This window comes from Ailuropoda melanoleuca, chromosome 10 (genome assembly GCF_002007445.2).
Source record: "Ailuropoda melanoleuca isolate Jingjing chromosome 10, ASM200744v2, whole genome shotgun sequence".
NCBI lineage: Eukaryota > Metazoa > Chordata > Mammalia > Carnivora > Ursidae > Ailuropoda > Ailuropoda melanoleuca.
The window spans coordinates 16,258,437-16,283,335 of NC_048227.1; the positions used below are offsets into that span (position 1 = coordinate 16,258,437).

The 24,899-nt window shown below is 53.7% G+C and overlaps 1 protein-coding gene across 6 annotated transcripts in view; it reads right to left on the minus strand.

The window, feature by feature from the left end:
- Positions 1 to 24,899, minus strand: part of ITGAL (integrin subunit alpha L) — a 40,292-nt gene that overhangs the window by 3,295 nt on the left and 12,098 nt on the right. For 3 of the 6 annotated variants that reach the window (XM_002924790.4, XM_034670124.1, XM_034670126.1), the window contains 20 exons: positions 22,939 to 23,012; positions 22,717 to 22,849; positions 18,970 to 19,121; positions 18,479 to 18,616; positions 17,795 to 17,992; positions 17,519 to 17,649; positions 15,909 to 16,069; positions 15,652 to 15,803; positions 14,041 to 14,130; positions 11,283 to 11,339; positions 11,116 to 11,189; positions 10,634 to 10,775; positions 8,451 to 8,561; positions 8,036 to 8,115; positions 7,837 to 7,923; positions 6,309 to 6,384; positions 1,530 to 1,643; positions 1,216 to 1,272; positions 1,021 to 1,119; positions 518 to 613 (listed from right to left, as the gene is read on the minus strand). In XM_002924790.4, coding sequence (XP_002924836.2) covers positions 518 to 613; positions 1,021 to 1,119; positions 1,216 to 1,272; positions 1,530 to 1,643; positions 6,309 to 6,384; positions 7,837 to 7,923; positions 8,036 to 8,115; positions 8,451 to 8,561; positions 10,634 to 10,775; positions 11,116 to 11,189; positions 11,283 to 11,339; positions 14,041 to 14,130; positions 15,652 to 15,803; positions 15,909 to 16,069; positions 17,519 to 17,649; positions 17,795 to 17,992; positions 18,479 to 18,616; positions 18,970 to 19,121; positions 22,717 to 22,849; positions 22,939 to 23,012 — 2,222 coding nt within the window. The other 3 variants (XR_004628414.1, XM_011231762.3, XM_034670125.1) reach the window with 3 other exon arrangements.

The following is a 24,899-nucleotide window of genomic DNA, read 5'->3' on the forward strand; positions in this document are numbered from 1 at the left end:
AAAATGCCAGAATCTCAGCTCAGCACACAAAACCTTCCAGAATCTGGCTTAGGCTTCACTCGTCAGGTGCAGCTTCCCTTCCCCTGCTCCGAGCTTCCTGCTCTGTAAGCCGCCCTCTGCCTGGGTGGCCTGGGCCCCCACACTCACTCCTTGCTGCTCCTCACTGGGCTTCGAGCGCTTTCCTGAGCGCCTTCCTGAGCGCTTTCCCCGTCGTGTTCAGAGTGGGCACAGGGTGGCGACCCTTTGCTGAGCTGCCATTAAATTGATCTCTGCCCGACACATCTCAGACGGGGGACCCTGTGGCCTGCTTGCCCCCCAGTGGTGGCGGGGAGCCCACGGCATCCATCACAGCCTTCGCCAAGGCCAGCAGCTCTGAGAAGCTCTTCCTTCTGGGCCCAGCCCAGACCTCTCAGGGGCCCTCCCGCTTCCGGTTCTAGTTCTTCTAGCTCTGCCCTGGGGTTCCCCAGAGCCTCTGCTGACCTCTGTTCCCGAGGTTCCTGAAGAGGCACAGCCATACCTGGGCCAGGGAGGCGTTGCTGCCGTAGAGGTGGAAGTGCTTGCTGCTGTCGAAGGACACGGAGAGGGAGCTGCAGAGGCTGAGCGTGAACGGGGCCTGTGAGACGGCGGGGGACGTCAGGCCGGGGAGAGCAAGGGCCAGAGCCCGCTGACGTCTGCACCCCACCTTGACGGAGGGTGAGAAGCCGAGGACACTGGGCCCTGGGGGCGTGCGCCATGGCTAATGAGCTGATGAGCTGTCTACCGCGGCGTCCTCACGGCCCACGGCCCACTTCTAGGAGGCACTACTTCCTACCGAGAACCCAGAAGAACCGGCATAGGCCCATGAAGACAGCCCTGCCAATTTCAAGCAGATCACAGTTCTCTTTCACCTGCCGCTGTGGAAATATCAGGGCTTTGCAGCCGGGTAGTCAGGAAAAATGCAGGAAGCCCATCTGGTGGGGAAGCCCACTGCTCAGCCCTGGGGCTCCCCCCACCCACAGCGTCCGCTGCCACCGGTGCTACCTTGATCTCTTCCACCAGCTCCACCGTCCCGGTCACTTGGACGAGGATCTCCTCCTTGAAGACAAGTGGGCAGTGGAACTTGGTTCTGGGCAAACAAGGCTGCCAAGAATGAAGAGAGCAGGGGTCAGAGAGGCCTGTCTGCCCACCTGCACTCTGGCGGCCCCCACCCCAACTTCTGAGCCCCTGGGCCCTGACCTCAGCCACATCGGGCAGCGTCTCCAGATCCTCAGGATGGCAGCTCACAGGAGGCACCTGGAATGATGAGACAGGGTCTCCGGTTAGTCCAGAGCAGAGAGAGGACACTGGCCCCTTAAGGCTAGGACGTGGCCTCCCTCCCCGCTCTCCGCATCTGGGCCAACCCGGTTCACTCCCCCCGGCTCTTGGGAGATTCAGAATCACTGAGCCCAACACGATGCATCCCTCTTCGCTCCCTTCCCACACACCTGTACCCCTTTGTGAGCTCACTCCCACTGACCTGGGTGTCTCTCCCTCCTCTGGGCCATACTCACCATCTCCACGCTCCACTTGTGTGTGATGGGCCCCTCGCTGTGAGGCCCTGGCACCCCAACCACGGCCTCCAGGGCAGGCACGTTGTGGTCGTAGACGGAAGGCTGAATCCTCACCTAGGACAGAGGACACAGGACCGCAGAGCCCTAAATGCCAGCCACCCCTCCAACCGCCCCTCCAGAGGCAGCCCTCCCTGGCTGAGGTCCGGGCAAGGACAGCTCGTCCTCGAAGTGCCAGCGTGGGCTACATGTGGCTCTGGGCCTTCTCCACGGGGCACACCCTCCCACACCCAGCAAGGTACCGCTCAAGCAGCATCTCTGATGGCTAGGCTGACTCCCCAAGGGGAGGGCGGCTCCCCCCCATGTGTCCCCACAGCGCTTCACGTCTCCAGCAAGACGGCAAAGCAGCTGGGTCTGTCTGTCTGCGGACTGCGCGCTCCGTGAGGACAGCAGCTGTGGCTTCTTTCGCTGGCAAGTCCCTGCTGCCTGACACACTACTTAGCACACAGCAGGCCTCCAGAAAAGTCGTTGTTTGAGCGAAAGAAAGAACGAAGGGCGCTTAACAAGGATAGATGTGAAAACTGTCTGCACAATGCAGGTTGGGAAGGACTCACTTTGGCGAGTGCCTTGGAATGATTTAAGGAACAAGTCCAAGTACCCTCTAGATGTAAGGGCCAACTGTGCGAGGGCAGGAAGACCCAGAAGCAGAGAAGAAAGTGACTGGAGCAGCACCTCCGATCAGCTCAGGGAGGCCAAGCAGGGAAATTCATACCCGGTTGGAGAGGCTCTACCATTAGTCGCTCGACAAACGTTTGTGGATGCTTGCAAGATATCAGGTACGTTCAATTGAAAAGGTCTAGCATCAGAGGCAGCATTTGAATTTAACCGTGGAAGACAAAGAGGAGTGGAACAGACGAAGATGGGGGAAGGCACCGGGAAGTGAAAATGCGGGGAGACAGGACAGGGGCAGGCGAGTGTGACACAGTGGCAGGTTGGGGGCCTGGGACAGAGAGGTAGGACGTACATCTGGAAAGGAGACTTGAGATGAGATTATGTGCCCAGGAGGCCCAAGGCCAGAAATCAGGGGACCCTCAACTAAGCAATGGTGAGTCACGGAAGATAGCTGAGGAGGGCAGGCTCTGGGGGCTCCCTCCGGGCAGGCCTGGAGCGGAAAGAAGGGGGCAAGGCAAGCCGAGATCCAGGCCGGGAGCCTGTGCCAACAGCTGCAAGAAGACGAGGAGTCCAGACAGCAGGGGGGCCCAGGAGACCAGAGAACACAGAACAGAAGCTACAGAGGTGGGGGGGCCGGCACCGAGGAAGGACACATTCACCCAGACTTGGAAGTTTGGCTTGAGGAAAGAGGTGCTTTTGAGCACCCCTGAGGTGATGCTGGCTTGGGGGAAAGTGATACACTTTAGAACACAATGAGACAAAGCCCCAAGAGGAGCGACTGCACTCCTAGGTGTAGACCCAAGTGTGATAAAACAGGTCTACACCACACCTTGTGTGGCAACGGCCAAGCAGCACAGTGGATAAAAGCCAAAAAGTGGAAACCACCGAGGTGTCCACCAGCCGACGATCGGACAAATCTAACGCGGCCTACCTCACAATGGAACATTCCCTGGCAATAAAAAAGAGTGAAAAGGCACTGGCTTGGGCTCCAATGTGGATGACCCCTGAAAACACCAAGTGAACTCAAAGGAAGCCAGTCACAAAGACCCCATACTGTAGGATTCCTCCCCTACATAAAGGTTCTTTCTGGAACAATGAAAATCTTCTAAAATTAGATTGTGGTGACAGTTGTACAACTTCATGAATCTACTAAGAGCCACTGAACTACACACTTTATTTTTTTCCCTAAGATTTGCTTTACTTATTTAAGAGAGAGAGACAAAGGGAGCACAAGCAGGGGGAGGGGCAGAGGGGCAAGCAGACTCCCTACTGAGCAGGGGACCTGACTCAGGGCTCCATCCCAGGACTCTGGGGTCATGACCTGAGCTGAAGTCAGGTGCTTAAGGGGCTGAGCCCCCCAGGGGCCCCTAAACTGTACTCTTTAAAAGTAGGTAAATCAATCAATCAGTGTGGGTAAATCGAGGGACTCCTGGGTGGCTCAGTCAGTGAAGCAGCTGCCTTCGGCTCAGGTCGTGATCCCAGGGTCCTGGGATCAAGCCCCACATTGGGCTCCCTGCTCAGCAGAGAGTCTGCTTCTCCTTCTGCCCCTGCCCCTCCCCCCATCTCTCTCTCCCTCTGAAATAAATACATAAAATCTTTTTTAAAACAGCAGGTAAATCATATGGACTGTGACTTGTATCTCATTCTATCATAGGGCTGTTAAAAGGCCCAAAAAGATGCTAGGAAGACATCCCGGCGGAGAGCAGTGACAGGCCACGGGCCCAGCGTGCTGGGGGAGCAGGGGGTCACAGTGCAGAGCTGCGAGCTGGGAGGGGGACTCGGACTGTGGGCAGAGAGGCACCCTGAGCGGGTGTGATGTGGGGCGGGCAGGGGAGCCAGCGAGGAGCAGCAGCCTGTGGCCAGGGCGGTGTGAAGATGGGGCGCGTGGGGAGACACAGGTAAGAACGATCACCATTTTTGGGACACTCAGTGCGCTGGGCCTCCTGTGGTTCTCACTGAATGCCGGATCTCTCTGATTTCTCTGGGGCTTCCAATGTGGCGGGGAGCACTGTCATCCCCATTTCACAGAGGGGAGGACTGGGGTTCAGGGAGACTCATTTGTCCAAAGTGATCGGATAGCAGAGCTGGCATTTGAGCCCAGGCTGGGCCTCCAGGGACTGGAATGGCTGTGCTCTATCACCTTCCTTGGATGATGGTGAGAACAATGCTAAGAGCAGCCACTGGTGACCGATGGCTTATACGTCGAGTGTTAACGCAGAGAATGTCACATGCATCGTCTTACTTTTTCCCTCATAACAACCCCATAAAGTAGGAGCTATCATCATCCCCATTTTACTGATTGAAAAACTGATGCTCAGAGAGGTGAAGTAAACTGCCCAAAGCCACACAGCTTGAAAGGGCAGAGCTTCAAGAAGATTTCAGGTCTGGCTGAAGCCTTTGCACCTGACCTCCCAGGGGAGAGGGACAGCGTGAGGAAGAAGACCCCATGGGCCGGCTGCCCAACTCTCACCGGATTACCGTGCCTGTTGAGCTTACAACAGACCCGAGCTGACCTCCCTGTGGCAAAAAAGGCCTAACAGGACAGCTTCGGGCAAGCGGGAAAGATGACCAGTGTTCCACGCAGAGGTGGGTTTAGTTAGAACAGAGGTCATCAGGGCCCTTAGCAAGAGTGGCTGCGCGGCGGGCCAGGCGGCAGGGAGCCAAATGCTTAGCTCGAGGGCTGGAGGGGCGCTGAGGTGGCTGGAGGCGGCTGGAGGCATCTGGCCGTGATGACTATTCCGAGAGAGAGAAATGGGGTGGGGGGTGAAGGGGGAGCACAAAGGGTTTGAGTTGGTTCCCCGAGGAGTGGGGCAAGAAACGAAGCAGGCTTCCACATTGGCTAGGGAATCTCCAGGCTGGGGCACAACTCTCGCCTCAGTCATTAACAACCCCCACTCCCCAGGCAGTGGGCCAAGCACTCCACAGGAAGTAAGTCACCCACTTCAACCTCACGACACCTGCAAGTTCTCGTTCCAAACGCCATTTGTCACAGCAGGGACTCGAGGCATGGACAGTTAAGCCCTTGGCCCAAAGTCACAGAGATCGAGTGGTAGAGTTGGGGCTTGGATCCATGCCCGTTCAAGTCTTCCCCACTATTCTGCTGGTCAAAGGACTAGTCTGCCAACCTCCTTCAGGAACCCAGAGGCATCCCAGTGAACAGCACTGGAAACCAACTCTACTGGCCATTCTCTATGCAAATGGACACCTGACCTCCCCAGGGGCCACTCTCCTCCATCATCATATCCACCTGAGACGGCTCCAGCCTTTGTTCTAAAGGGGTTACCTGCCTGGGGGCCCTTTCCTGCTGGGCTCCTGCCCCAGGCTTCCCTGATGCCAGCACGGCCTTGGGCGAAGAGTTTCTCTTTGGGGCCTCAGTTTCCTCCACAGGAAAATGAGACTGCCCTTGGCTCAGTCAATGGCTACTCCTCTCTCTGAGGTTACCTCTAAAAGAACCTAGACTCCTCGAGACTTGGGGGCTGGCCTCCCTCTTCTTTGTTCCCGCAATGAAGATTGCTATTACAGCCCCGAGCCTGTGGCACGAGAAGTGACAGATCATTCACTTAGAGGTGAAACATGTGAATTTTGGTACTCAAATAAGTGCTGCGATCTGACCTTTCCCCCTTCGTAGCTGTGTAACCTGGCAAGTTACTCAACCTCTCTGTGCTGTGGCTTTCTCACCTGTACGCTGGGAATGGCCACGCCTCTGCCTTCTGGGGCTCTCACAGGTTGGTGTGAGACTCACAGGGGGCCACATATATAAAGCACCAGGCACAGAACTGGGTCGGGGGAGTGGTCAGCGGCCCTGACCGACTGAACTGCTGCCCCAGCATCTAGCTGGAAGAGTGGCCCATTGAACATTTGAGTGAAAATCTAGGTTCTCTCTCCGAGTGCTTCCGGCTCTCAAGTTCGATCCCACAAAGTATCTGGTGCTGGAAAGGAGCTGGGGAGGCACTCCAGGGGAGGCTGTGAGGCTCTCTAGAAAGGCTCACAGGATGAGGCAGAGGGCCCTGGATTCGCTGAGGATGGGGCTGTGTCTCTGCAGCCTCGGTCCTCGGGATGGGGCTGAAAAGGGTGTGACCCAGAAGGGCCTTTTCACACGGAGGCTCGTACCTGGTAGAAGTGTTTGACAGTTTGGTTCTTGGGACCCTTGGGGGTGAAGCTGACATACAGTGTGGAGTTTTCCTTGCTGTGGAGAGAGGGAAGAGCAGAGGTAGAAAGAGGAGGAGACAAGGACCCAGTCTCCAGCAGGGCAGGGGCCCGGGCCAGGGGAAGCCTCTGAGGGACCCCCAGGGACCACGCAGGCATGCTCTCGTGTAACCTTCCAGCGCTCTGCTGTTGCCCTTTGGAAAGTAAGGCTCGTGGAGGGGGTCAGTCTGTTGCCCAGCGTCCTGCCGTGGAGGGCCAGGCCTTGAGCCCAGGCGGATGGGCCTTTGCAGCCGTGTGCCCCCTGCCACACAGGGTCCCCACCTCACGAGGGTCTCCACTGTCCTGTGGCCCCTTCATTTCCCACATAGCGGCACCAGCCTCTGCCTTCCTCTCCATGCCATCCTTCCAATGACCTTCCTAATGTTACTGTCTGATCCTGCCACCTACCCACTCGGAATCCGCCCATGGCCCCCTGCTGCCCACAAGGGTCAGGCCCACAGCTCCCCACGTCCAGACCTGCCCACTGTCCCCCCACACACACACCTGCTTGCCACTTCATTTGGCCTATGCCATTCTCTCTCCTGAGAACATCCTTCCTCCTCCCTGGCCCTTATCTGAACCCCCTCATTCTCCAGACCCCAGTTCAAGCCCCTACCTCCTCTCCATGAACTCTTCCATCTCTCCTCCAACCCAAATCACCTTTCCTGGCTCTAATTTCGTACCACACTTCAGACAATATCATTGTGTTTGGCATTTGCGTTCAGAAGCACCAGAGACCTTGGCTCAGTCACTGTCCCTGTCCTCCTCTCACTGAGCCAACTTGAGAAAGCTACTCTGCTTTTCAGCCTTCATACCCTTTTCTGTAAATGAGAAAATCCAACTGGTGACCTCCATGGGTCCTTCCCGCCATAACTCACTGATTCTGTGTACACGAGAGCTTGGCCTCTCCGACCTGACTCTGAGCTCTCTGTGGGCAAGAGCCAGTGTGAGCAGTTTCTCCTTCTCTCTCCCAGCTCTTCCCGCCCTGAAGAAGCGGGGGGCATCTAGTACGGGGTTTTGGAGTCAGACTAGACCCAGATTCAGAAGCCAGCAGTAGGGCCTCTTAGCTCTACAGCTCTGGGTGAGGTCCTCCCTTCTCTGAGCCTGCCTGTTCCCTGCTCATGTGGAGAGAGACACAGCCGCCCCACGAGGGGCTGTAAGCTCCAGGGGAGGCCCAGCTGTGCACTGCAGCGGGCACAGTGTCTGAAATAAGGTCAACGCTCCATGTGCTTTTTCTTCCGTCAGTAAACCGCTGACCTCAGAACTCTTAAAGGGCCTCCCCTCTTTTGGCTGTTGAAAACTCTTGGGGTTGTGGCTGGAATCAGTTCTAATTTTCTCTGGGGGGCCTCAGGAAAGGAGGAGGCTCTGAAGGAGAGTCCTGGGAGGCGAGGCTGAGCCCTGGGTGGGGAGACGGAGGTGGGAGGAAAGGGCTGGCAGGCGGCTCAGGACTTACTCTTCGGTGAGGATGTTGATGGGGTACAGGACGGGGATGCTGGTGGTGGCCACGTTGTTCCCCAAGATGTCTGAGTCCTCATTGTCACTGTGGGGGGCAAGGCAGAGGGCAGTGTTAGGAGAAGCACGTGGCCAGGACCGCGGGGCCGTCTGCGAGCCGGGGCAGCGGTGTGGCAGGGGCCTGCCTGGGGCCTGCTCACCAGCTCACATTGGCGTGCAGCTCGACCAAGTCCCCCCAGGAGCTGTTCAGCAGCATATGAAACATCACCTGGATGGCAACCTGGCAGGGAGGAGAGGGGAATGAGGAGGGAAGCGCCTCGCAGCCCCCACGCCCAACTGCTGTGAGACCAGGGACGCCTGTTACTGAGCCCCAGAAATAGGTGTTTTATCCCCATTGTCCAGATGAGGATACAAAGTTCCAAACGGCGGAGTTGTGTGTAAGGTCCCAAAATGAATAACCCAACCCCCGGTTTGTCTGATTCCACAGTCCAGGCTGTCATTCCCTTTGGGGTAGGAGGAGTGGGGGGCTTCTTTCCCCATCACCCGCACCCTTCCCTCCCCACCTCAGCCCAGAGTCCCTCAGCGGTTTGGCTCCTCGGGCCTTAAGGCACTCACCCCGCTGCCTGCTTTAAAGATGGGAGAGCTCACGTTGCAAGAGAGGGTCCTGGTCAGAAGCTTGGATACCTGAGGGAGCTCCTCGCAGCTCACAGGTATCTGGCTGTGGGGCTGGGGGGGAGAAGAGAAGGAACAGACTTCTTGGTGGGCAAGGCCAAGGTCGCCAGAGGCCACCAACCCTCAGGGCCCAGCGCCCTGGCTCCATCCCGGCCTGGGCACATTGTCAGAGAGGGGGCGGGGCAGAGAATCGGGGTCACAGCCAGAGAGGCTTCCCCAAAGATGTTCACCGCGATGCTCTGTGTGATTGTGAAAATCCAGAAGTGATCAAAGAGTTCAGAGAGCTAGGAACGGTTCGGCGCGCTGTACGATCCCAGGCGAGGGTACAGGGAGATCCACACGGTCAGCAACCATTTTAAAGTGAGCTTGAGCCCTGATCCTGGGCTAAGCAGCACAGAACCGTGCATCTTCACCACCATCTGTGAGGACGGATCTCAGCCTCAGATCGGGGAGGGAATTCGATAAGGAGACAGAGGCTTGGGGAAGTCTGGTGAATTCCCCGGGTCCCACCCGTGCGTCATCTGGCAGGGTTCTGGTAGGAATGTGAACACAGGTCTGCCTGACTCCGGATCTCGAGGTCCTCATCACTCTACCAGATGCCCTGTGAGGAAGCATCTAATGTTGTTGGATGAGAATAATTCAAATGTCCATTGACAGATGACCGAATAAACAAAATGTGGTCTATCCATTCAATAGAGTATTATTTAGCCTTAAAAAGGGAGCAAATTTGCACTTGCTGTCACATAAAAGCACCTCACAGACACCATGCAAAGCGGGGTAGACAGACATAATACGACAATATCATATGATTCCGCTTCTGTGAAAAATCCAGAACAGGCAAATCCAGAGAGACGGAAAGTAGATGAGAGATTACCAGGGGCAGAGGGTGGGGAATGGAGAATTATTGCTTTTAATGGATCGAGAGCTTCTGTTTGACATGATGGAAAAATTCTGCAAACACATGCCAGTGGGACAACATTGTGAATATTCTTTTTTTTTTTTTAAAGATTTTATTTATTTATCTGACAGAGAGACAGCCAGTGAGAGAGGGAGCACAAGCAGGGGGAGTGGGAGAGGAAGAAGCAGGCTTCCAGAGGAGGAGCCTGATGTGGGGCTCGATCCCATAACGCTGGGATCACGCCCTGAGCCAACGGCAGACGCTTAACGACTGCGCCACACAGGCGCCCCAACATTGTGAATATTCTTAACGCCACTGAATTGTACGCTTGAAAAGGGTTAAAATGGTAAATTTTCTATTATATATATTTTATCACAATAACCATTTGTTTTAAAAACGAGGAAAAATAACCAAATGGAAAGCAAAATGCCAATCCGTAAAAACAAGTACAGAATGAATAAATATACGATGTAATTTATATGTATGTGCGTAGACACACAGTGGGATAAACACCAAAATATTAAAAGTAGTGACTGCTGGGGCGCCTGGGTGTCCCAGTAGGTTAAGTGTCTGCCTTCGGCTCAGGTCATGATCCCGGGGTCCTGGGTTTGAGCCCCGCATCGAGCTCTCTGCTCAATGGGGAGTCTGCTTCTCCCTCTCCCTCTGCCTGCCGCTCCCCCTGCTTGTGCTCTCTCTTTCTCCCTCTGTCAAATAAATAAAATCTTAAAAAAAAAAAAAGTAGTAACCACTGAGCTGTGGGAGTATGGGGTGACAGTCTTCTCTAAACCTCTCTGTGATTTCCAGCTTTCTGTGGTGATCGTGTATTACTTCTGTGTCCATAATTGACAAAAGTAAAAGTTGTATTTAAAACAACCCAGGCCACCCCCGCAAAACACGCAGGTCACCTCTAGGAGGGAAGGAACCAGAGCTCACTAAATCTGTGTACACCTTTTTGGTCACCAGATCCATGAGCCTCCGTCACAGTCTCCACTCTATGTGGCCCGCTCACTAGCCCTGCGGGTGTCCCCAGCCTCCCTGGTGGCAGGATCTGAGGCCCACTGAGGGTGAGGGGGGCCACGAGGCCGAGAACCCGCCTGCGGACCTAAGGCTTCTGTGTGCCAGCTGCTGCCCACATCTCCAGGCTGTGCTGTCTGCCCGAGGCTCTGCCAGGGGAGCAGAAGCTGTGGGGACAAGCGTGGCCCCGGGCAGACCGTGCCTTGGCGCTTACCTTGAGCACCTCCACTTTGCGGAAGGAGAGTCCCCGGGGGAAGCTCAGGTTGAGGTGGACCCAGTACGCGTCTTCTTTCAGGTTCTTCAGCATCAGCTCCACGGAGAGGCTGGCTGAGGGGGTCAGACGCAAGACTCCGGATCTGCGGGCAAGAGCAGGGCAAAGCTACAGGGGCCCAGGTGAAGGAGGCAGGAGCAGAGGTGGGGGCTGTCCGAACTGAGGGGTCCGCTAGGCTAGAAAACTGAATGCACCAAAATCAGCTCCCAGGCACAGGCTCTGAGTGATTTGACCTCATCTGATCCTGACAGGCGTGCCCAAGGGACTGGAATTCCCAGAGAGGGAAACGAAGGCCCACAGAACAGATCTAGTGAGTACAGATGGGGGTCTGCGGAGTCGAAGCCCCCTGTTCTTTCCAGGACCCAGGAGTTGCGTCAGGAAAACACCAGGTGGAAGAGGAGGGCGCAGGGGGCTGGAGGCCTCACCCTGCAGAGGAGAATGACACCTCTAGGTTCGCTTCACACTTCTTGTCCTCGCCGCAGTTCTTCTCAAAAGGGATCTGAAAGGCCAAGAAGAAAGACTAGGAGGCCCAGGCCCCAGACCCAGGACGGAGGGACCCTGGCCTCTCCAGCTGCCCCTCTTGCCCTCTTACCTCCTTGGTCTCCGCGTGTGGCGAGGGTCTCAGGATGAGAGCTACGTCCTTGCCCTGCTGAGTGGTGGGAGGGCCGGGAGAGAAGACAGGTTAGTTGAGGCAGCAGAACTCTCGAAGGAGGGCTAGTGGGGCTCAGAGCTTGGGGCTCAGCTGGGCTAGCTTGGTCGGCCCCTCTCAGGAGCCAAGGCCCACCCCAGGCAGCACCTCGCCCTCCTGACTCGGCCCCAAGGCCACCTGTGCAGTCCTCAAATGGCAGCCCCTCAAGGGAGGCGAGACTCAGGGTGTCTCCTGCACAGGGGAACCTGGCCCTGACAAAGCAGCTCCAAAGCTCCTCGTAGCCCACCTCCTTCCCTGGGCTCGTCCGCCTGTGACTAGCTCTTCCTGTGGTTCTCCTCGGCAAACCCCAGCTCCCCCCAGAGCAGCTCTCCATCTCTCCGCAGATCAAGGCCATTTTCCCCAACATTTCTAGGGCTTCTGCTCCAGGCCAGCCCTGTGCTGGGCCCTGGGTACACGCACCAGAAAACAAAAAAGACACACTGCCCGTCCACCCTGATCGGGGGGCGGTGGGGGAACCACCAGCATCTTCGAGAGTTTGATGGGACAAGTACGGGGTATACTCAGTCTGTAGAAGGGAATCCTATGCCCACCTGGGGATCAGGGAGGCTTCCTGAAGAAATGGGTCTCAACTGAAATCTAAAGGATGAGCTGCACAGAGCCCAGCAAAGAGAATGGAGAGGAAGGAAAAGAGGACCGGCTCCCCGAAGGCCCGAGGCTAGAGAGACTGCGCCTGTGCGTGCAGCAGGAGCACACTCAGACCCGCCAGAGCGCGGCAAGTCGGGGGCAGGAGACCGCAGCAGGGTCCAGGTTCCCCTGGGCCTTAAAGCCACGTTTGGGAGTTGGGACTTGATCCTGAGGGTAATGGCTTCATAGAAGTGTTCTGCGAGTTATTAGCTGAATGTTCTAGAAAGACTCCAGCCTCCTCCACGTCCAGGCCACCTGCCAAACAACCTCCAGACTCTTCCTTAAGGGGCTGGGGTCCTGGGGGCCTCTGCTGACTGCTCCCACCCACCCTCAACTTGGATTCCCTCCACTCACTAGACCACAGCCAGCCCCCAAACGGGCATCCGGGGTCTCTGCCTTGCTCAGTTGTCCTTCTACTGGAAGCTAAGCCCACCTCCTCCTTTCCCTTGAATGGACCACCACACCTTTCCTTACGCTTCTCCCTTTGCCTCTCCTCAATCCACTACCCAAAGTCGACTCATTCTGCCAATGACACTTTCCCCAGGAAGCCTTTCTTGACAACTGTGAGCTCAGGTCTCTTTTTTTTACCCTGAGTTCCTACTCCACGCAGCTTGGCTTTAAAAAAACAAAGTACCAACGGCAGAGACTGCTGGTTGTCTCCACATATCCTTCCTCACCCTCTGCCTTTAAAACAGAGCCTCCCCTTTATATCGGGTCGGGTCGTAGGGCCAGCTGGACCAGAGGCTGCGCGGCTCAGGCTCGCAGTTAGGTGTGGCCAAGTGACCAAGTTCTGACCAATGAGATGGACGTGTAAGCATCACGTGGCTTTCCAGGCCCTCGTCTCAAAGGGAAGCTGGTGCTCCTCCACCCTCCGTCGAAGGCCTGCTGTGCTCCCGACACGCACAAGCTCTGGCGTCTTTGTTGCCTGTGTTCACACGATGCCTTCTCTTGGGGCCACCTCCCAGTCTCTACCTGGGGACTTTACAGGGAGCCTCTTAGGCAACATATGAAATCAGCACGATGCATCTAGCCTGACCACAGCCTTATCACGGCCGGTCCTGTCTGTTGACGTGTCTGACCTCCGGAGCGGACCGTGAGCCCCTTCCGGGTAGGGACCATGTTTTCTTTAGAAGAGGGCTTAGCACAGGCAGGCGCTCAACTTCCCTTGAGCGCAGGGTGAGCGTCGGGCGGGCGGGGACCTTGATCTTGGGTGAGCACCCCGCGGTACCCCTCAAATCTGGGGAGCACAAGCAAGCCTGGGGGCATGCTCAGCGCATGCTGCCAAAAGCCAGGAGCAAGAGGGCACTTAGCAGTCAGATGCTCTCGCTCTGGGAGAGGCCTCTCCATGTCCCCCTTATTTCATAGATGGGGACACAGTCCCAGAGAGGGACGGAACCTGCTCAGACGTTCATGCCGGGGAAAAACAAAATCCGCATCTTTGGCGGGGGGGCCGCCTCAGGCTCTTTCTACTGGATCCTGCTGCCTTGAAGCTAAACCACCAGCTGAGTGTCAAGGAGAGGAGAGGAGACCTGGCTTTGGGCCTGGGTGGGGAGTGTGTGGTCCAGCAAACGATGATAGTGTTCTCCTCTTTTACATCCTGATGGCCCCCCAGTTCGTCTTTGAGGACACCACCTGCTCTCAACTGAATACGCTTTGGTGAGAAGGCTGATCAGGGAGCCCTGTCCTCCCTGGAATTTGCACCTTGAGCAATGTTAGGATCCTGGTGACGACTGAAGCTGATGCTGGGCGGTAGAGTCACGGAAGGGGCCGTGTTCTGAAGAGTCCATCCATTATTCCCTCCCCTCAAGAGCCCCCAGAGCCTTCACTCTGGTTCCCCTTCTTCCCAGTTTGCTTTGCCAAATACAAGCTCCCAAAAGCAAAGTCCTTTCCTGCTGAAGTGACCTATGTTTGGTTTCTATTGCTTAAAACCAAAGATTCCTCTATAATACAGTCTTGCTAAACTGAAATTCTACTCTCCCCTGTTTCCTCTCAATTCCCCTAAGTGATCTCTTCTTACCTCATGTTCGTCCCTCGGTGTCCCTTCTTCCTCCCAGAGAGAGTAATTTAGGGAGACGTTGATGGGAGAGATGAGGTCTTGAATGCATACCTGAGGGTGATGAGAATACCACCTATGTTGTGAGTTTAATCTTCCAGTTAAATGCTCACCTGGTTCATACTTTACAAATGATGAGATTCTAGCATCAGGTGTTTATAGCATGCCCAGGGTCGCTTCTCAGCACACGTATCTCCCTCAGCCCCAACTCCCACGGCAGACATCACCAATCAACCACCCCACTTTTCCCACTGAGTCCTGACCAAAGCCCCTGAATCTCTGTCAAACTGCTCTAGGCAGCCATTATCGAAGGTTGCATAAGAAAAGAATATTCTAGAATAACTAGAATATCCTAGTTCCTTGAGAACAGGGATGGGTCTTGGCCTTTTATGTTATTACCAGTCCCTCACAGTGGCACTTCATAGGCACCCAAATCATCTTCACCTGAACTCCTTCACCAACCCGAAGACGCAGGCATTATTATCCTCACATTAGAGGTGAGGAACATAGGTCAACAGAGTTAATCCAAGCTTCCTAAGGAATAGAGCTAGGAAATGAGCCCAAATCTGTCCAATTCCCAAGTCCCAGGTCTTCCCATCATGACACACTACCTCTTCTGGCAAATTTATGTTGAAAATTTCTAGATCTATTGGGGGTGTAGGGGTGGGGTGCAAGGAAGCAGAGGGGCACTGAGTGCAGGTATGAATGAGCTAAGACAGTGAGTGAGTTCATAACTGTTGATACTGGGGGATGGGTATTTGGGGGTTCACTGAGCCATTTTTTCTGCTTTTATATGTTTGAAATTTCCCCATAACAAAAAAATGTAAAATGAACTTCAAAATCTTTTTGTTTTTAGAGGGGGGATGAGGGACAGAGAGAGAGGGAGAGAGAGAATCTCAAGCAAAATCCATGCCGAGCGCGAACCCGACATAGGACTCGATCTCATAACCCTGAGATCCTGACCTGAGCTGAAATCAAGAGTTGGATGCTTAACTGTCTGAGCCACCCAGGTGTCCTCAAACTTCAAAATCTTATACACCAATCCCATACCCAGTCTCTTATTAAATATTTAAGGGATCAGAATAATTTACCATCAACTCTACTTAACACAGGACTGTTAGAAGCAAACTGAATTTGGGTGTCTCAGCAGTTGCTCAAACTGATATTAAAAGAACCTTTTTCTGCGATGAATGGTAATAATAAATGACCATGCGTACCTGGCAAATAAGGATGCACTGCCATAACTGAATATTCTGTAGCTATTAAAATACTTATGAAAAGCCGGGGAGCAGCATTAATATATGATGTGTGGAAAAATTGCAGGGAAAAAATGGGAAGTACTTCCTAATGGTAACTATGTTAAAACGCCCACGTCCATAGATTAAGGACTAGAGAAAATATGCTAATGGTATTATTACCACTATCATAAGAGGAAATGGCAGTGTAGAGAGACCCAAGGGCCTTGTGACCCAGCTGGCTGGTGACCGAGCTGATCCTTGCACCCGCTGCTGCCCGTCGCTGCAGTCAGCTCCGCCGCCCCCGCACTTCCTAGGACAGCCCCGATGGCTCCCTTACCGGGAAGTGGAACCAGAACTTGGTGCAGGACAGGTCTCCAGTGACCTCTGTGTTCCTACTGAGTTCATGTCTCCCTCCTGGGAACAGCCCCCGGCTTCTGGTCCGGTGGCCATCGAGCTGCAGAGTGTAAGCGAGGTTGGCAGCCAGGAGCCCTGGGCAGGGAGAAGAGGCAGAAGTTGAAGGGTGGGGGACGCTGGGGCCGTAAGCCTGCATTTGGGGTGGGAAGCTGCTCTGGGGAGCTGGGAAACGGCGCTGACCTTGAAATTGGACGGTGAGAGGCTTGACCTGGAAACAGACTGTGATGTTAACTCCTTCTTTCTTCTTGTTACTGGTTGAATAGGAGCATTCCACTTCCTGCACTGGGATCTCCGCCGGGGAGAAGGATATCTGCGTGAGGATGTCCACCACAGGCCGGGAGCTGCAGAGCGGAAAACAACCGATGCTATTCCTGGGCCTCAGCTGCACTCCCAGTCAGACCGGGGCTCCTTCTACCAGCATCCAGAAGCCTCTCCTCCCCAAAAGCAGACCTCAACATCACGGTGTCCTCGACATAGTAATAATAATGGGAATTCATTAGGGCTTCCTGGTTCCTTCTAGCGGCCCTCTGACCCACTTTCCATACGGAAGAGTGAGCTTTGGTGGTGGCTGGGGGGTGTTGCACAAGCAGCAAGAGACAGAGACTCCCAAGCAGGCCCCACACCCAGGGCGGAGCCCACCACAGGGTCCAAGTCACCGCTCTGAGATCATGACCCCAACGCAAATCAAGAGTCAGATGCTGGGGCGCCTCAGGAGCTCTTGATTAGGACTTAGCATGAGTTAGAAATAAACTTCAGGGGGCACCTGGGTGGCACAGCGGTTAAGCATCTGCCTTCGGCTCAGGGCGTGATCCCGGCGTTATGGGATCGAGCCCCATATCAGGCTCTTCCGCTATGAGCCTGCTTCTTCCTCTCCCAACTCCCCCTGCTTGTGTTCCCTCTCTCGCTGGCTGTCTCTATCTCTGTCGAATAAATAAATTAAAAAATCTAAAAAAAAAAAAAAAGAGTCAGACGCTCAACCGACTGAGCCACCCAGGGCCCCCGGAAGAGTGAGATTTGAGAAAGAGAAATCCTATCGAGCTCCTTCCATGCTTATAATGCTTCACTGATGCCGCATGGCGTTCAGAATAAAATCCAAACTTGTTACTATCCGCGTTGCACAGCCTGCCTCCCCCGTCCTCTTTCCTCCCAAAAGCCTGGCTCCTCTTTTCCCAAGTCCCACCTCCTCAGAGAGGCTTTTCTCAGCCACCCAATCTAGAGGCGGTCTCCCCTCCTCTTCTGTCTCTCAGAACGCTGTTCGCTTCCCTCACGGCACTCACCACGAGTTGTCATCACCTACCTGCGTGCTTGATTTTTTTACTGATTTCCCCACATACACACTCTGCACCCAGTGCCTGGCTCGGTATTTAAATCCCAGCACGTGCTCTAGTCTACTCACTATATGAGGTCACACGATGCTTCGGATAACAGGAAGACGGGAGAGGCAGGAATTGTCACCATTTCAAAGACGAGAAACTGAGGTCCCGAGGAGCTAAGAGACTGGGGTAAGACCACCCAAGAAGTACATGGCAGAACTTCAACCTGAGTCCAGGTGCCAGGTTCTAGAGCCATCACGGGATGTTCCTTCTCTAGAGGGTTTAATGTCAGATAGGTCTGGGTTCAAATCCCAGCCTGTCACTGAATTGTCGCCATTTAAACCAGAGTGAGATGTGAAGGTTATGGAGGAAGAGAACCTCTTTGACAGACAGCGTTGGGGGAAGACCAGAGGAGTCCTCCTACGTGGGTAGCTGTTCAAAGGATGGGAGTTGAGATTATCATCAGTCCCTTCTTACCTGAGCATGATCACCCGGCCCTCAGCTCCCACAGCCACATCTGTCAGGCCGTCTCCTCCGAGGTCTTTCACCCCGTGGATGGAGCGTCCAAACCATCGAATTCCTGAGAACACCTGGGTCCCTTCTATCCGCTGAGACCAAGAGAAAAATTTCTACTAAGCTAGGGAGAGGACAGGCCAGAGGGTGGGAAGAGTCAGGCTGGGGAGTGGGGTCCGGGCTTGGAGGATTCTGGGTGCCTGGGAACGGGTTTGGATCGGCAGGCAGGATGCCTCTCACCTGGCTCGGCTGGGGGCTCAGCCCCCCGTGCTGCCCGTTGAAGACGTACACGGCCCCCTGCTCCTCCAGAGGGGCCCCCACCGCCACGTCCACCAGCCCATCCCCGTTGATGTCCGTCAGGGCCGCAATCGCTGCTCCAAATCGCCCAAGTGGGTAGCCAGGATTCCCCTGCAGTTCTGAGACCACTTTGAAGCCCAGCTGGGAAGGAGCAAAGTGACAGGTCCCACCTCAGTCGCTCGGCAAGCGTTTGCAGGGTGCGGCACCATGTGCATGAAGAACGCTGAAGAAGGGTCGGATGTGGTCCCTCACAGAATGGGAACGGGGCCGCAGATGGACCTGGACTCAGGTCCCAGCTCCACCCCTTGCTGTCTGGGTGACCCTGGGGCTTTGGAAGGTGACCCAGCCTTGCTGAGCCGCAGTGCTCCCTTTTATGAAGGAAAGCTCAGAGTTCCCCAGAAGGGACTGTGTGAGGACCAACGGAGGCATCCTGTAAATAAAAGGTTTGGCCCTGGGCCTTGCACACAGCCTACCCTCCCTGAGCACGAGTCAGCTCTCGTTTGTTGGTTTTTCTAAAGGTCTGATTCACCATGGTCAGACAGGGAAAGCCTTTCAGGATAACTGGGACCTGGGTCGGCCTGGGAATCCGTTTCTCCTACCCCCTCCATTCCATGTCCTGGTCCCCACCTGTTTTTTCTGGTAGATAAACACCCGGCCTCCTCTCTGCTCCCCATAGAACAAGGGCGCTCCGATCAGCAGCAGCTCTGTCTCCCCATCTTGGTCCATGTCAATGCCACACAGCTCGCCACCGAAGTAAGAGCCAATCTGCAGGGAGAGGAAGATGTCTGAGGAAGCCCTGTGAACTGGATCCCTCCTCCCCCTCAGCTGTTCCATGTCCACCTCACTCCAGTCCCTCAAATGCAGGTGCAAGTCCTGGACACCCCCCCGTGGAACATGTATGAGTCAGGACAAGGTGGGCGTTCTGAGGTTCTGTTTCTTAAACTGGCAGGTGGAGGTGACAAAGCTTACCTCGAGGGAAGTCCCCTGTGGGGACTGAATGTGACAGTGCTTGCACAGGGCCTGCCGCACTGTGAGTGGATGAGTACATGCAGACAGCAGGGAGTGCGACCAGTGTCCTACCAGTCCCTGATCACGGATGCCCCTGGGGCCCTGCTCACCTGGCTCCCGTCGATTTTCTGGACTTGTTTCCAGTGTCCTGTGACCTTTGCTTCCTGGAACAGCAGCACCCGCCCCACATGCTGGTATCGGGGGGCTCCAGCGGCCATCAGTGAAGGGAGCCTTTGGAAGGGCAGCCAGGTCACTGTGTAACCTGAAGGGGGTGGCGGAGAGAGAGAAAGATTGAGAGAGAGAGAAAGAGAGAGAGAGGGAGGACAGCAGATTGGAATTAGAACCACAATGGCTGCTGGAAGAAGGTAAAACCCAGGGACAAAAAGGGCAGAGACTCTGGGAAACTGGGTTAGTAGCAAAGATGCACTGAAATGATCAGAGGACCTGATCCTGAGGAAAGCAGCCATGTGCTCCAGGTGGCACAAATCCCACCATCTTGGTCCAAAGCTGCATATCTCAAACTGCGGCCAACACACAGGCCCAGGGAAAAGCAGCCACGGACGCCAGGCTGCCAGGAAACAGGGCGCATCTTCCTGAGCCTCAGCTGACCTGAAGGTTGGGAAGGGAGACTACACTATTTAAGAATAATCAAATAATGGGACGCCTGGGTGGCTCGGTCGGTTGGACATCTGCCTGATTCAGCTCAGGTCATGATCTCAGGGTCCTGGGATCCAGCCCCAGTTGGGCTCCCTGCTCAGTGAGGAGTCTGCTTTTCCCTCTGCCTCCGCCCCTCCCCCCACTTGGGCCCTCTCTCTCTCAAATAAATAAAATCTCAAAAAAAATAAATAAAGTGAGATATATTGGTAAGAAGAATGCAAAATCTGTACGAATATTCAAAATAAAGCAGGAGAATTGACCACATTTTGTTTAGAGTTATCCCTTCGGGCCATCTTCCTAGTCCACAGCCTGCGTGTGTGCAGCGAGGCTTCTCCCCTGGGAGCACGTTGCTGGGACACCTGAGGAAATGCGCAGGAGACTGGACCAGGGATTGCGCTCGAGCCAGGACCCACCCAGTAGGAACGCTCCGAGTCAGGAGACGACTGACCCAATTTCATCTTCTCAGCTTAGAGTCGTTGCAAATGAGTGACAAAAACAGAGCCAGGAGAGGAGGGGCGAAGAGGCTGAAACCCCTTCCCGTTTATTCGTGTACATTCCTGGAGCCCTGGGGTTAGGAATTTGCCCTTTGAAATCAGAGGCGAGGTTTTACTCCCAGTGCTGATGCTTCCCAGCTGCGCGATCTTGGTCAAGTACGCCATGCACCGAGGCTCCGTTTTCTCATCCAGAAAACGGGAGAGTACCGGCCTCATAGGGTGGCTTTGAGGATTCAAGTCGACCACGTGTAGAAAGTGCTTAGCACTATGCTAGTGACGTCCAAACTAAGAGCTGAAGGACAGTAGCACCATGGGCACCCAAGATGATGATTATTTATTTATTTAAGCAGGAGTTGAAATGTTTCTTTTTTTCTTCTTATTGAAGTATAATTGACACAAGGTGATGTATATACAATCATATATCTATATGTATAATTAATATATATACATAAATACATACATATATAATCACGTCCATATCTACACATATATATGCAGTGTGTGTGTGTATGTGTGTGTGTGTGTGTGTGTGTGTGTGTGTCTAGTGGGACAGGTGCCTAACTGGAGATTAAACTGTGGGTTATCTCTTCTTGAAGGAGCAACGTGGATGGCTAGCTCGCAGTATACGGGTGACACGAAGCTCCTTGAAGGAGGTAATGTAGGTGCCATAGGGTAAGTGCAGTGGTTTCTAGCACAGACTTTGGGGCTACAGTACCTGGGCCCCACCTACTTGTTCTGTGACTCTGGGCAAGTTATTAAACTCTCCTGGGCTCAGTTCCCTCATCTATAAAATATAGGTAATAGGGGTGCCTGGGCAGCTCAGTCAGTTCAATATCTGACTCTTGATTTCAGTTTAGGTCATGATCTTGGGGTCCTGGGATCAAGCCCCGCATCAGGCTCCATGCTCAGCAGGGAGGCTGCTTGGGATTCTCTCTCTCTCCCTCTGCCCCTTCCCCACTTGTGTGCTCTCGAGTGCGTGCACTCTCTCTCTCAATTAAAAAAATAAAATCTTAGGGGGGCCTGGGTGGCACAGCGGTTGAGCGTCTGCCTTCGGCTCAGGGCGTGATCCTGGCGTTCTGGGATCGAGCCCCACATCAGGCTCTTCTGCTGTGAGCCTGCTTCTTCCTCTCCCACTCCCCCTGCTTGTGTTCCCTCTCTCACTGGCTGTCTCTATCTCTGTAGAATAAATAAATAAAATCTTTAAAAAATAAAATAAAATCTTAAAAAAAATAGAGGTAATAAAAATACCTACTCACAGGATTATTATAAGAATAAAATGAGATAAAATAAGATAAAATAAAATCTGTCAATACATGTCATTCACTTAGACTTAGACCAGTGCCTGGCACATAATGCTTAGTAAAGAATGTTAAAAGGAGAGAGCTAGAGCAAGCGAGTGAGCGAGCGAGAGAGAGAATCATGGAGGATAGCCTTCCTTAGAAGGGTAGATGCAAGACGAATGGCACCAATTTTCCCAAGGAAATTATGTAATAAAATCTTTGTGTTCTGCGAGTTTAATAAAGACATGGCTCACCCCTATACAGGGGTCATGGATGAGGCTGGGTGAGAAGGTTCCTAGGTAGATCCTGGAAGCTGTCCTATCCCAGGGCTCTTGAAGCCAGTCTGTGCCTTGACACAGGGCGACTATATGAGCGTGAACCGGAAGAGCTATAGCCTCTGTGCGCAAGAGTGAGGCCTCTCTGTGCCTGAGACTGGCATCCCCTTGGGTGGACCAGCGGCCACAGACCTGTGCAGGACAAGCTCGCAACAGTGACACCATGAGGCAGAGAGACGCAACTGCAACTGGACTGACAGGGTGCCTTTGCTCTGCGCTTGGCCTCTGAAGAAGTTTTGAGGTGAATCAACCTTGGAGTTCTGGACAATTCTAGAGGAGGAAGCCTCAAGGAGGAACTGTTGGTTCTCCTACTAATGAGGCAGGCTGCTATAAAATGGACCCAGGATTTAATTTATGGGGAAGGCAGAGAGAGGTCGCTGGGTAGGCAAGCTTGAGCAAGCTTAGGATGGGATGGTTTGAATAATGCTGGCTGGCGCTGGTCTACAAAGGTGATCCTCAGCTAACTAGAGACTTAGGTCGGGGTGAGGGGAATACTGGCTTGGTGTGTGAAAGTTAGGTAAAGGAGGGGTGCCTGGGTGGCACAGCGGTTAAGCGTCTGCCTTCAGCTCAGGGCATGATCCTGGCGTTCTGGGATCGAGCCCCACATCAGGCTCCTCCGCTATGAGCCTGCTTCTTCCTCTCCCACTCCCCCTGCTTGTGTTCCCTCTCTCGCTGGCTGTCTCTATCTCTGTTGAATAAATAAATAAAATCTTAAAAAAAGAAAAAAAAAAGAAAGGTAAAGGAGGCGGATGGGGATATGGATTCAGGGTGGGCTGGTTGGCATGTGGATGGCCTGCTCACAGGCCCCTTGTTCACTACCTGCAGGAATTAGCCAGCCCTGGGAGGGGCAGTGTCTCTGGGATTCGCAAGGCCTCAAGATGTCCAACATCATAAAATGCAGAGAACAAAAACATGATGACTACACGGCAGAGGGGTTATTAAGGGAAAAATTAAGAATGTTATAGCCATATTTAAACTCTGAGTTTGTCCATGCTGGTTGCTTAACCGCTTTCATTATTGTTTTGAAAGTTGGTCTGAGTGACCGTGGCCCCTCAGACCAAAAGAATGCAGCAGAAAAGAAAAGTACTCACCCAAATACCCTGCTCTCGCTTCTGGTGTGAGCGGTTCGTTCCCAACAAATTGATCAACCTGCAGGTCAGCCTTCAGGTCCAGAAAGCCCCCAGCCCAGTCCTTGGCTCCGACCGCCCCCACGATGCCACGGCCCTGCCCAGGGAGGAGACGAGCAGGCTTAGCCACGTGCCCACGCCATCCCCTCCCGTAGCCCCCTCCCCTGCTTCAGGCCCGGCACTCACACGGCTGAGGTCAGCGCTGATTCCACTGGATGACAGCTCCATGTTGAAGGATGTCAGGTCCTGTTTGCTTGTGCCTGAGGGGCCAGGTAAAGAGAACGGGTGGACACTCGAGAAAGGACCGAGAAAGAAGCATGGCACCGGCCTTCGGGCCAGGTAGAAAGAGCCCGCCCGACAGTCAGACTGGGAAGTGACTTGGGCTGAGTCTGACGTGAAGTTGGCCAAGGTGTAGCTCTGTGGTTCTGTTCCCACTCAGGCTTCCCCACCGCGTCACCAAATCGGGATGGTTCTACGTTCGAGATGCATCTGTCCCTTCCTCTGAAGAGTGTGTGTGCTACCGCACGGGCCCGGCCATCCTCCTGTCTCGCCTGACAGCTGCACTCGCTTACTCATTTGGTCCCTGACTTCGTTCTTCCTCTTGTGTCTCTTTTTCCACAGAGCAAGCTGGAGTAATCTTTTTTTAAAACTGTCTATCAGACCACACGTTTCTCTTTCTTAAAAACTCTTCATCCCTTGCCATTGCTCTTTAGATTAAAACCCCAGCTGCTTATGAGGAACTGGAAGGCCCCTGCCTATCTCTCCCACTTTGTCTCCCTTGCTCACCACACTCCTGTCACGATGACCTTTTTTCTGTTCCTCCAGCTTGCCCGCCCTTCCCCGCCTCCGGGCCCTGCGCTGGCTCTTCTCTGACTACAGTGCTCTTTGCCCACATTCCTCACGTGGCTGTTTGATTCTCATCTTTTGTGTCTCAGCTCAAATGTCATCTCAGAGTGAATTCTACCTCCATTTAAAAATAAAGCCTCTAGAAAGGCCTTCCTTGAAAACCCTAGCTGAAGTGGCTTCCCCCAGTGAAATCTTTCTATCCAATTCATTCATTTTCTTTATAGCACCTGTCATAATCTCTAATTAACCTGTTCGTTTGTTTTCTGTCTTTCTTTATCCAACCTGAATATGAGCTCCACGTTGACAATATCCCTGAGTGCCTTATTCCCAGTACCTGGTACCTGGGTAGTGCAAAGCTGAATTAATAAAATGAACATCATCCCACCAGCCTTGCAAAGCTTCTGAGAGGAATGAATTAAATGATATAGAAAAAAGTGCCTGTTAAACTTGCAAGAGTTCAAGAAACACAGCAATTACCATGCAGATTTTGTTCGTTCACTGCATAAATATTTAGAGCAATTAGACATTTGGTGCCAGAGATACAATGGTGAAAAAGCAGACACAATGCTTGTCTTGATAGACCTCCCCTCCCCACTGTGGTGTGGGAGCCCCCAGATAATTTAACACAATGTAAGCCTCGGGGGCTCTGATAGGGAACATACAGCCGTTACAGCAGCACCGGAAAGAAGCCCCCAACCTACACTTGGGTTGGCGGGAACTTGTCAGAGGAAGTGATATCTAAGATACGATCTGAAGCATGAGTAAGAGCAGGTCAGGATAGAGGATCAGAGCCAGAGATAACCGGCTCTGAGATTTACAGAGGGCCTACGAGGTACCACGCACTCTGCTAAGCAGGGGTTAGGGCTTGAATTGTGTTCTCTAAAAAAAGGATTATTTTCAGACCTAAGCCCTAGACCTTGAGAATATGACCTTGTTTGGAAACAGGGTCTTTACAGTGTAATCGAGTTAGAATGAGGTCACTGGGGGGCACCTGGGTGGCTCAGTCGGTTAAGCATCTGCCTTCGGCTCAGGTCATGATCCCAGGGTCCTGGGATCAAGCCCCGCGTTGGGCTCTCTGCTCAGTGGGGAGTCTGCTTCTCTCTCTCAAATAAATAAATAAATAAATAAATAAATAAATAAAATCTTAAAAAAAAAATGAGGTCACCGGGGTGGGCCTCGATCCAATACAATCCAATATTTTATAGTGTCCTTATGAAAGAGGGAAATGTGGACCCAGAGAGTCAGACATCCACAGAGGGCAGAAGATGTGAGGTCAGACATGCAGGGAGAAGACGGACAGA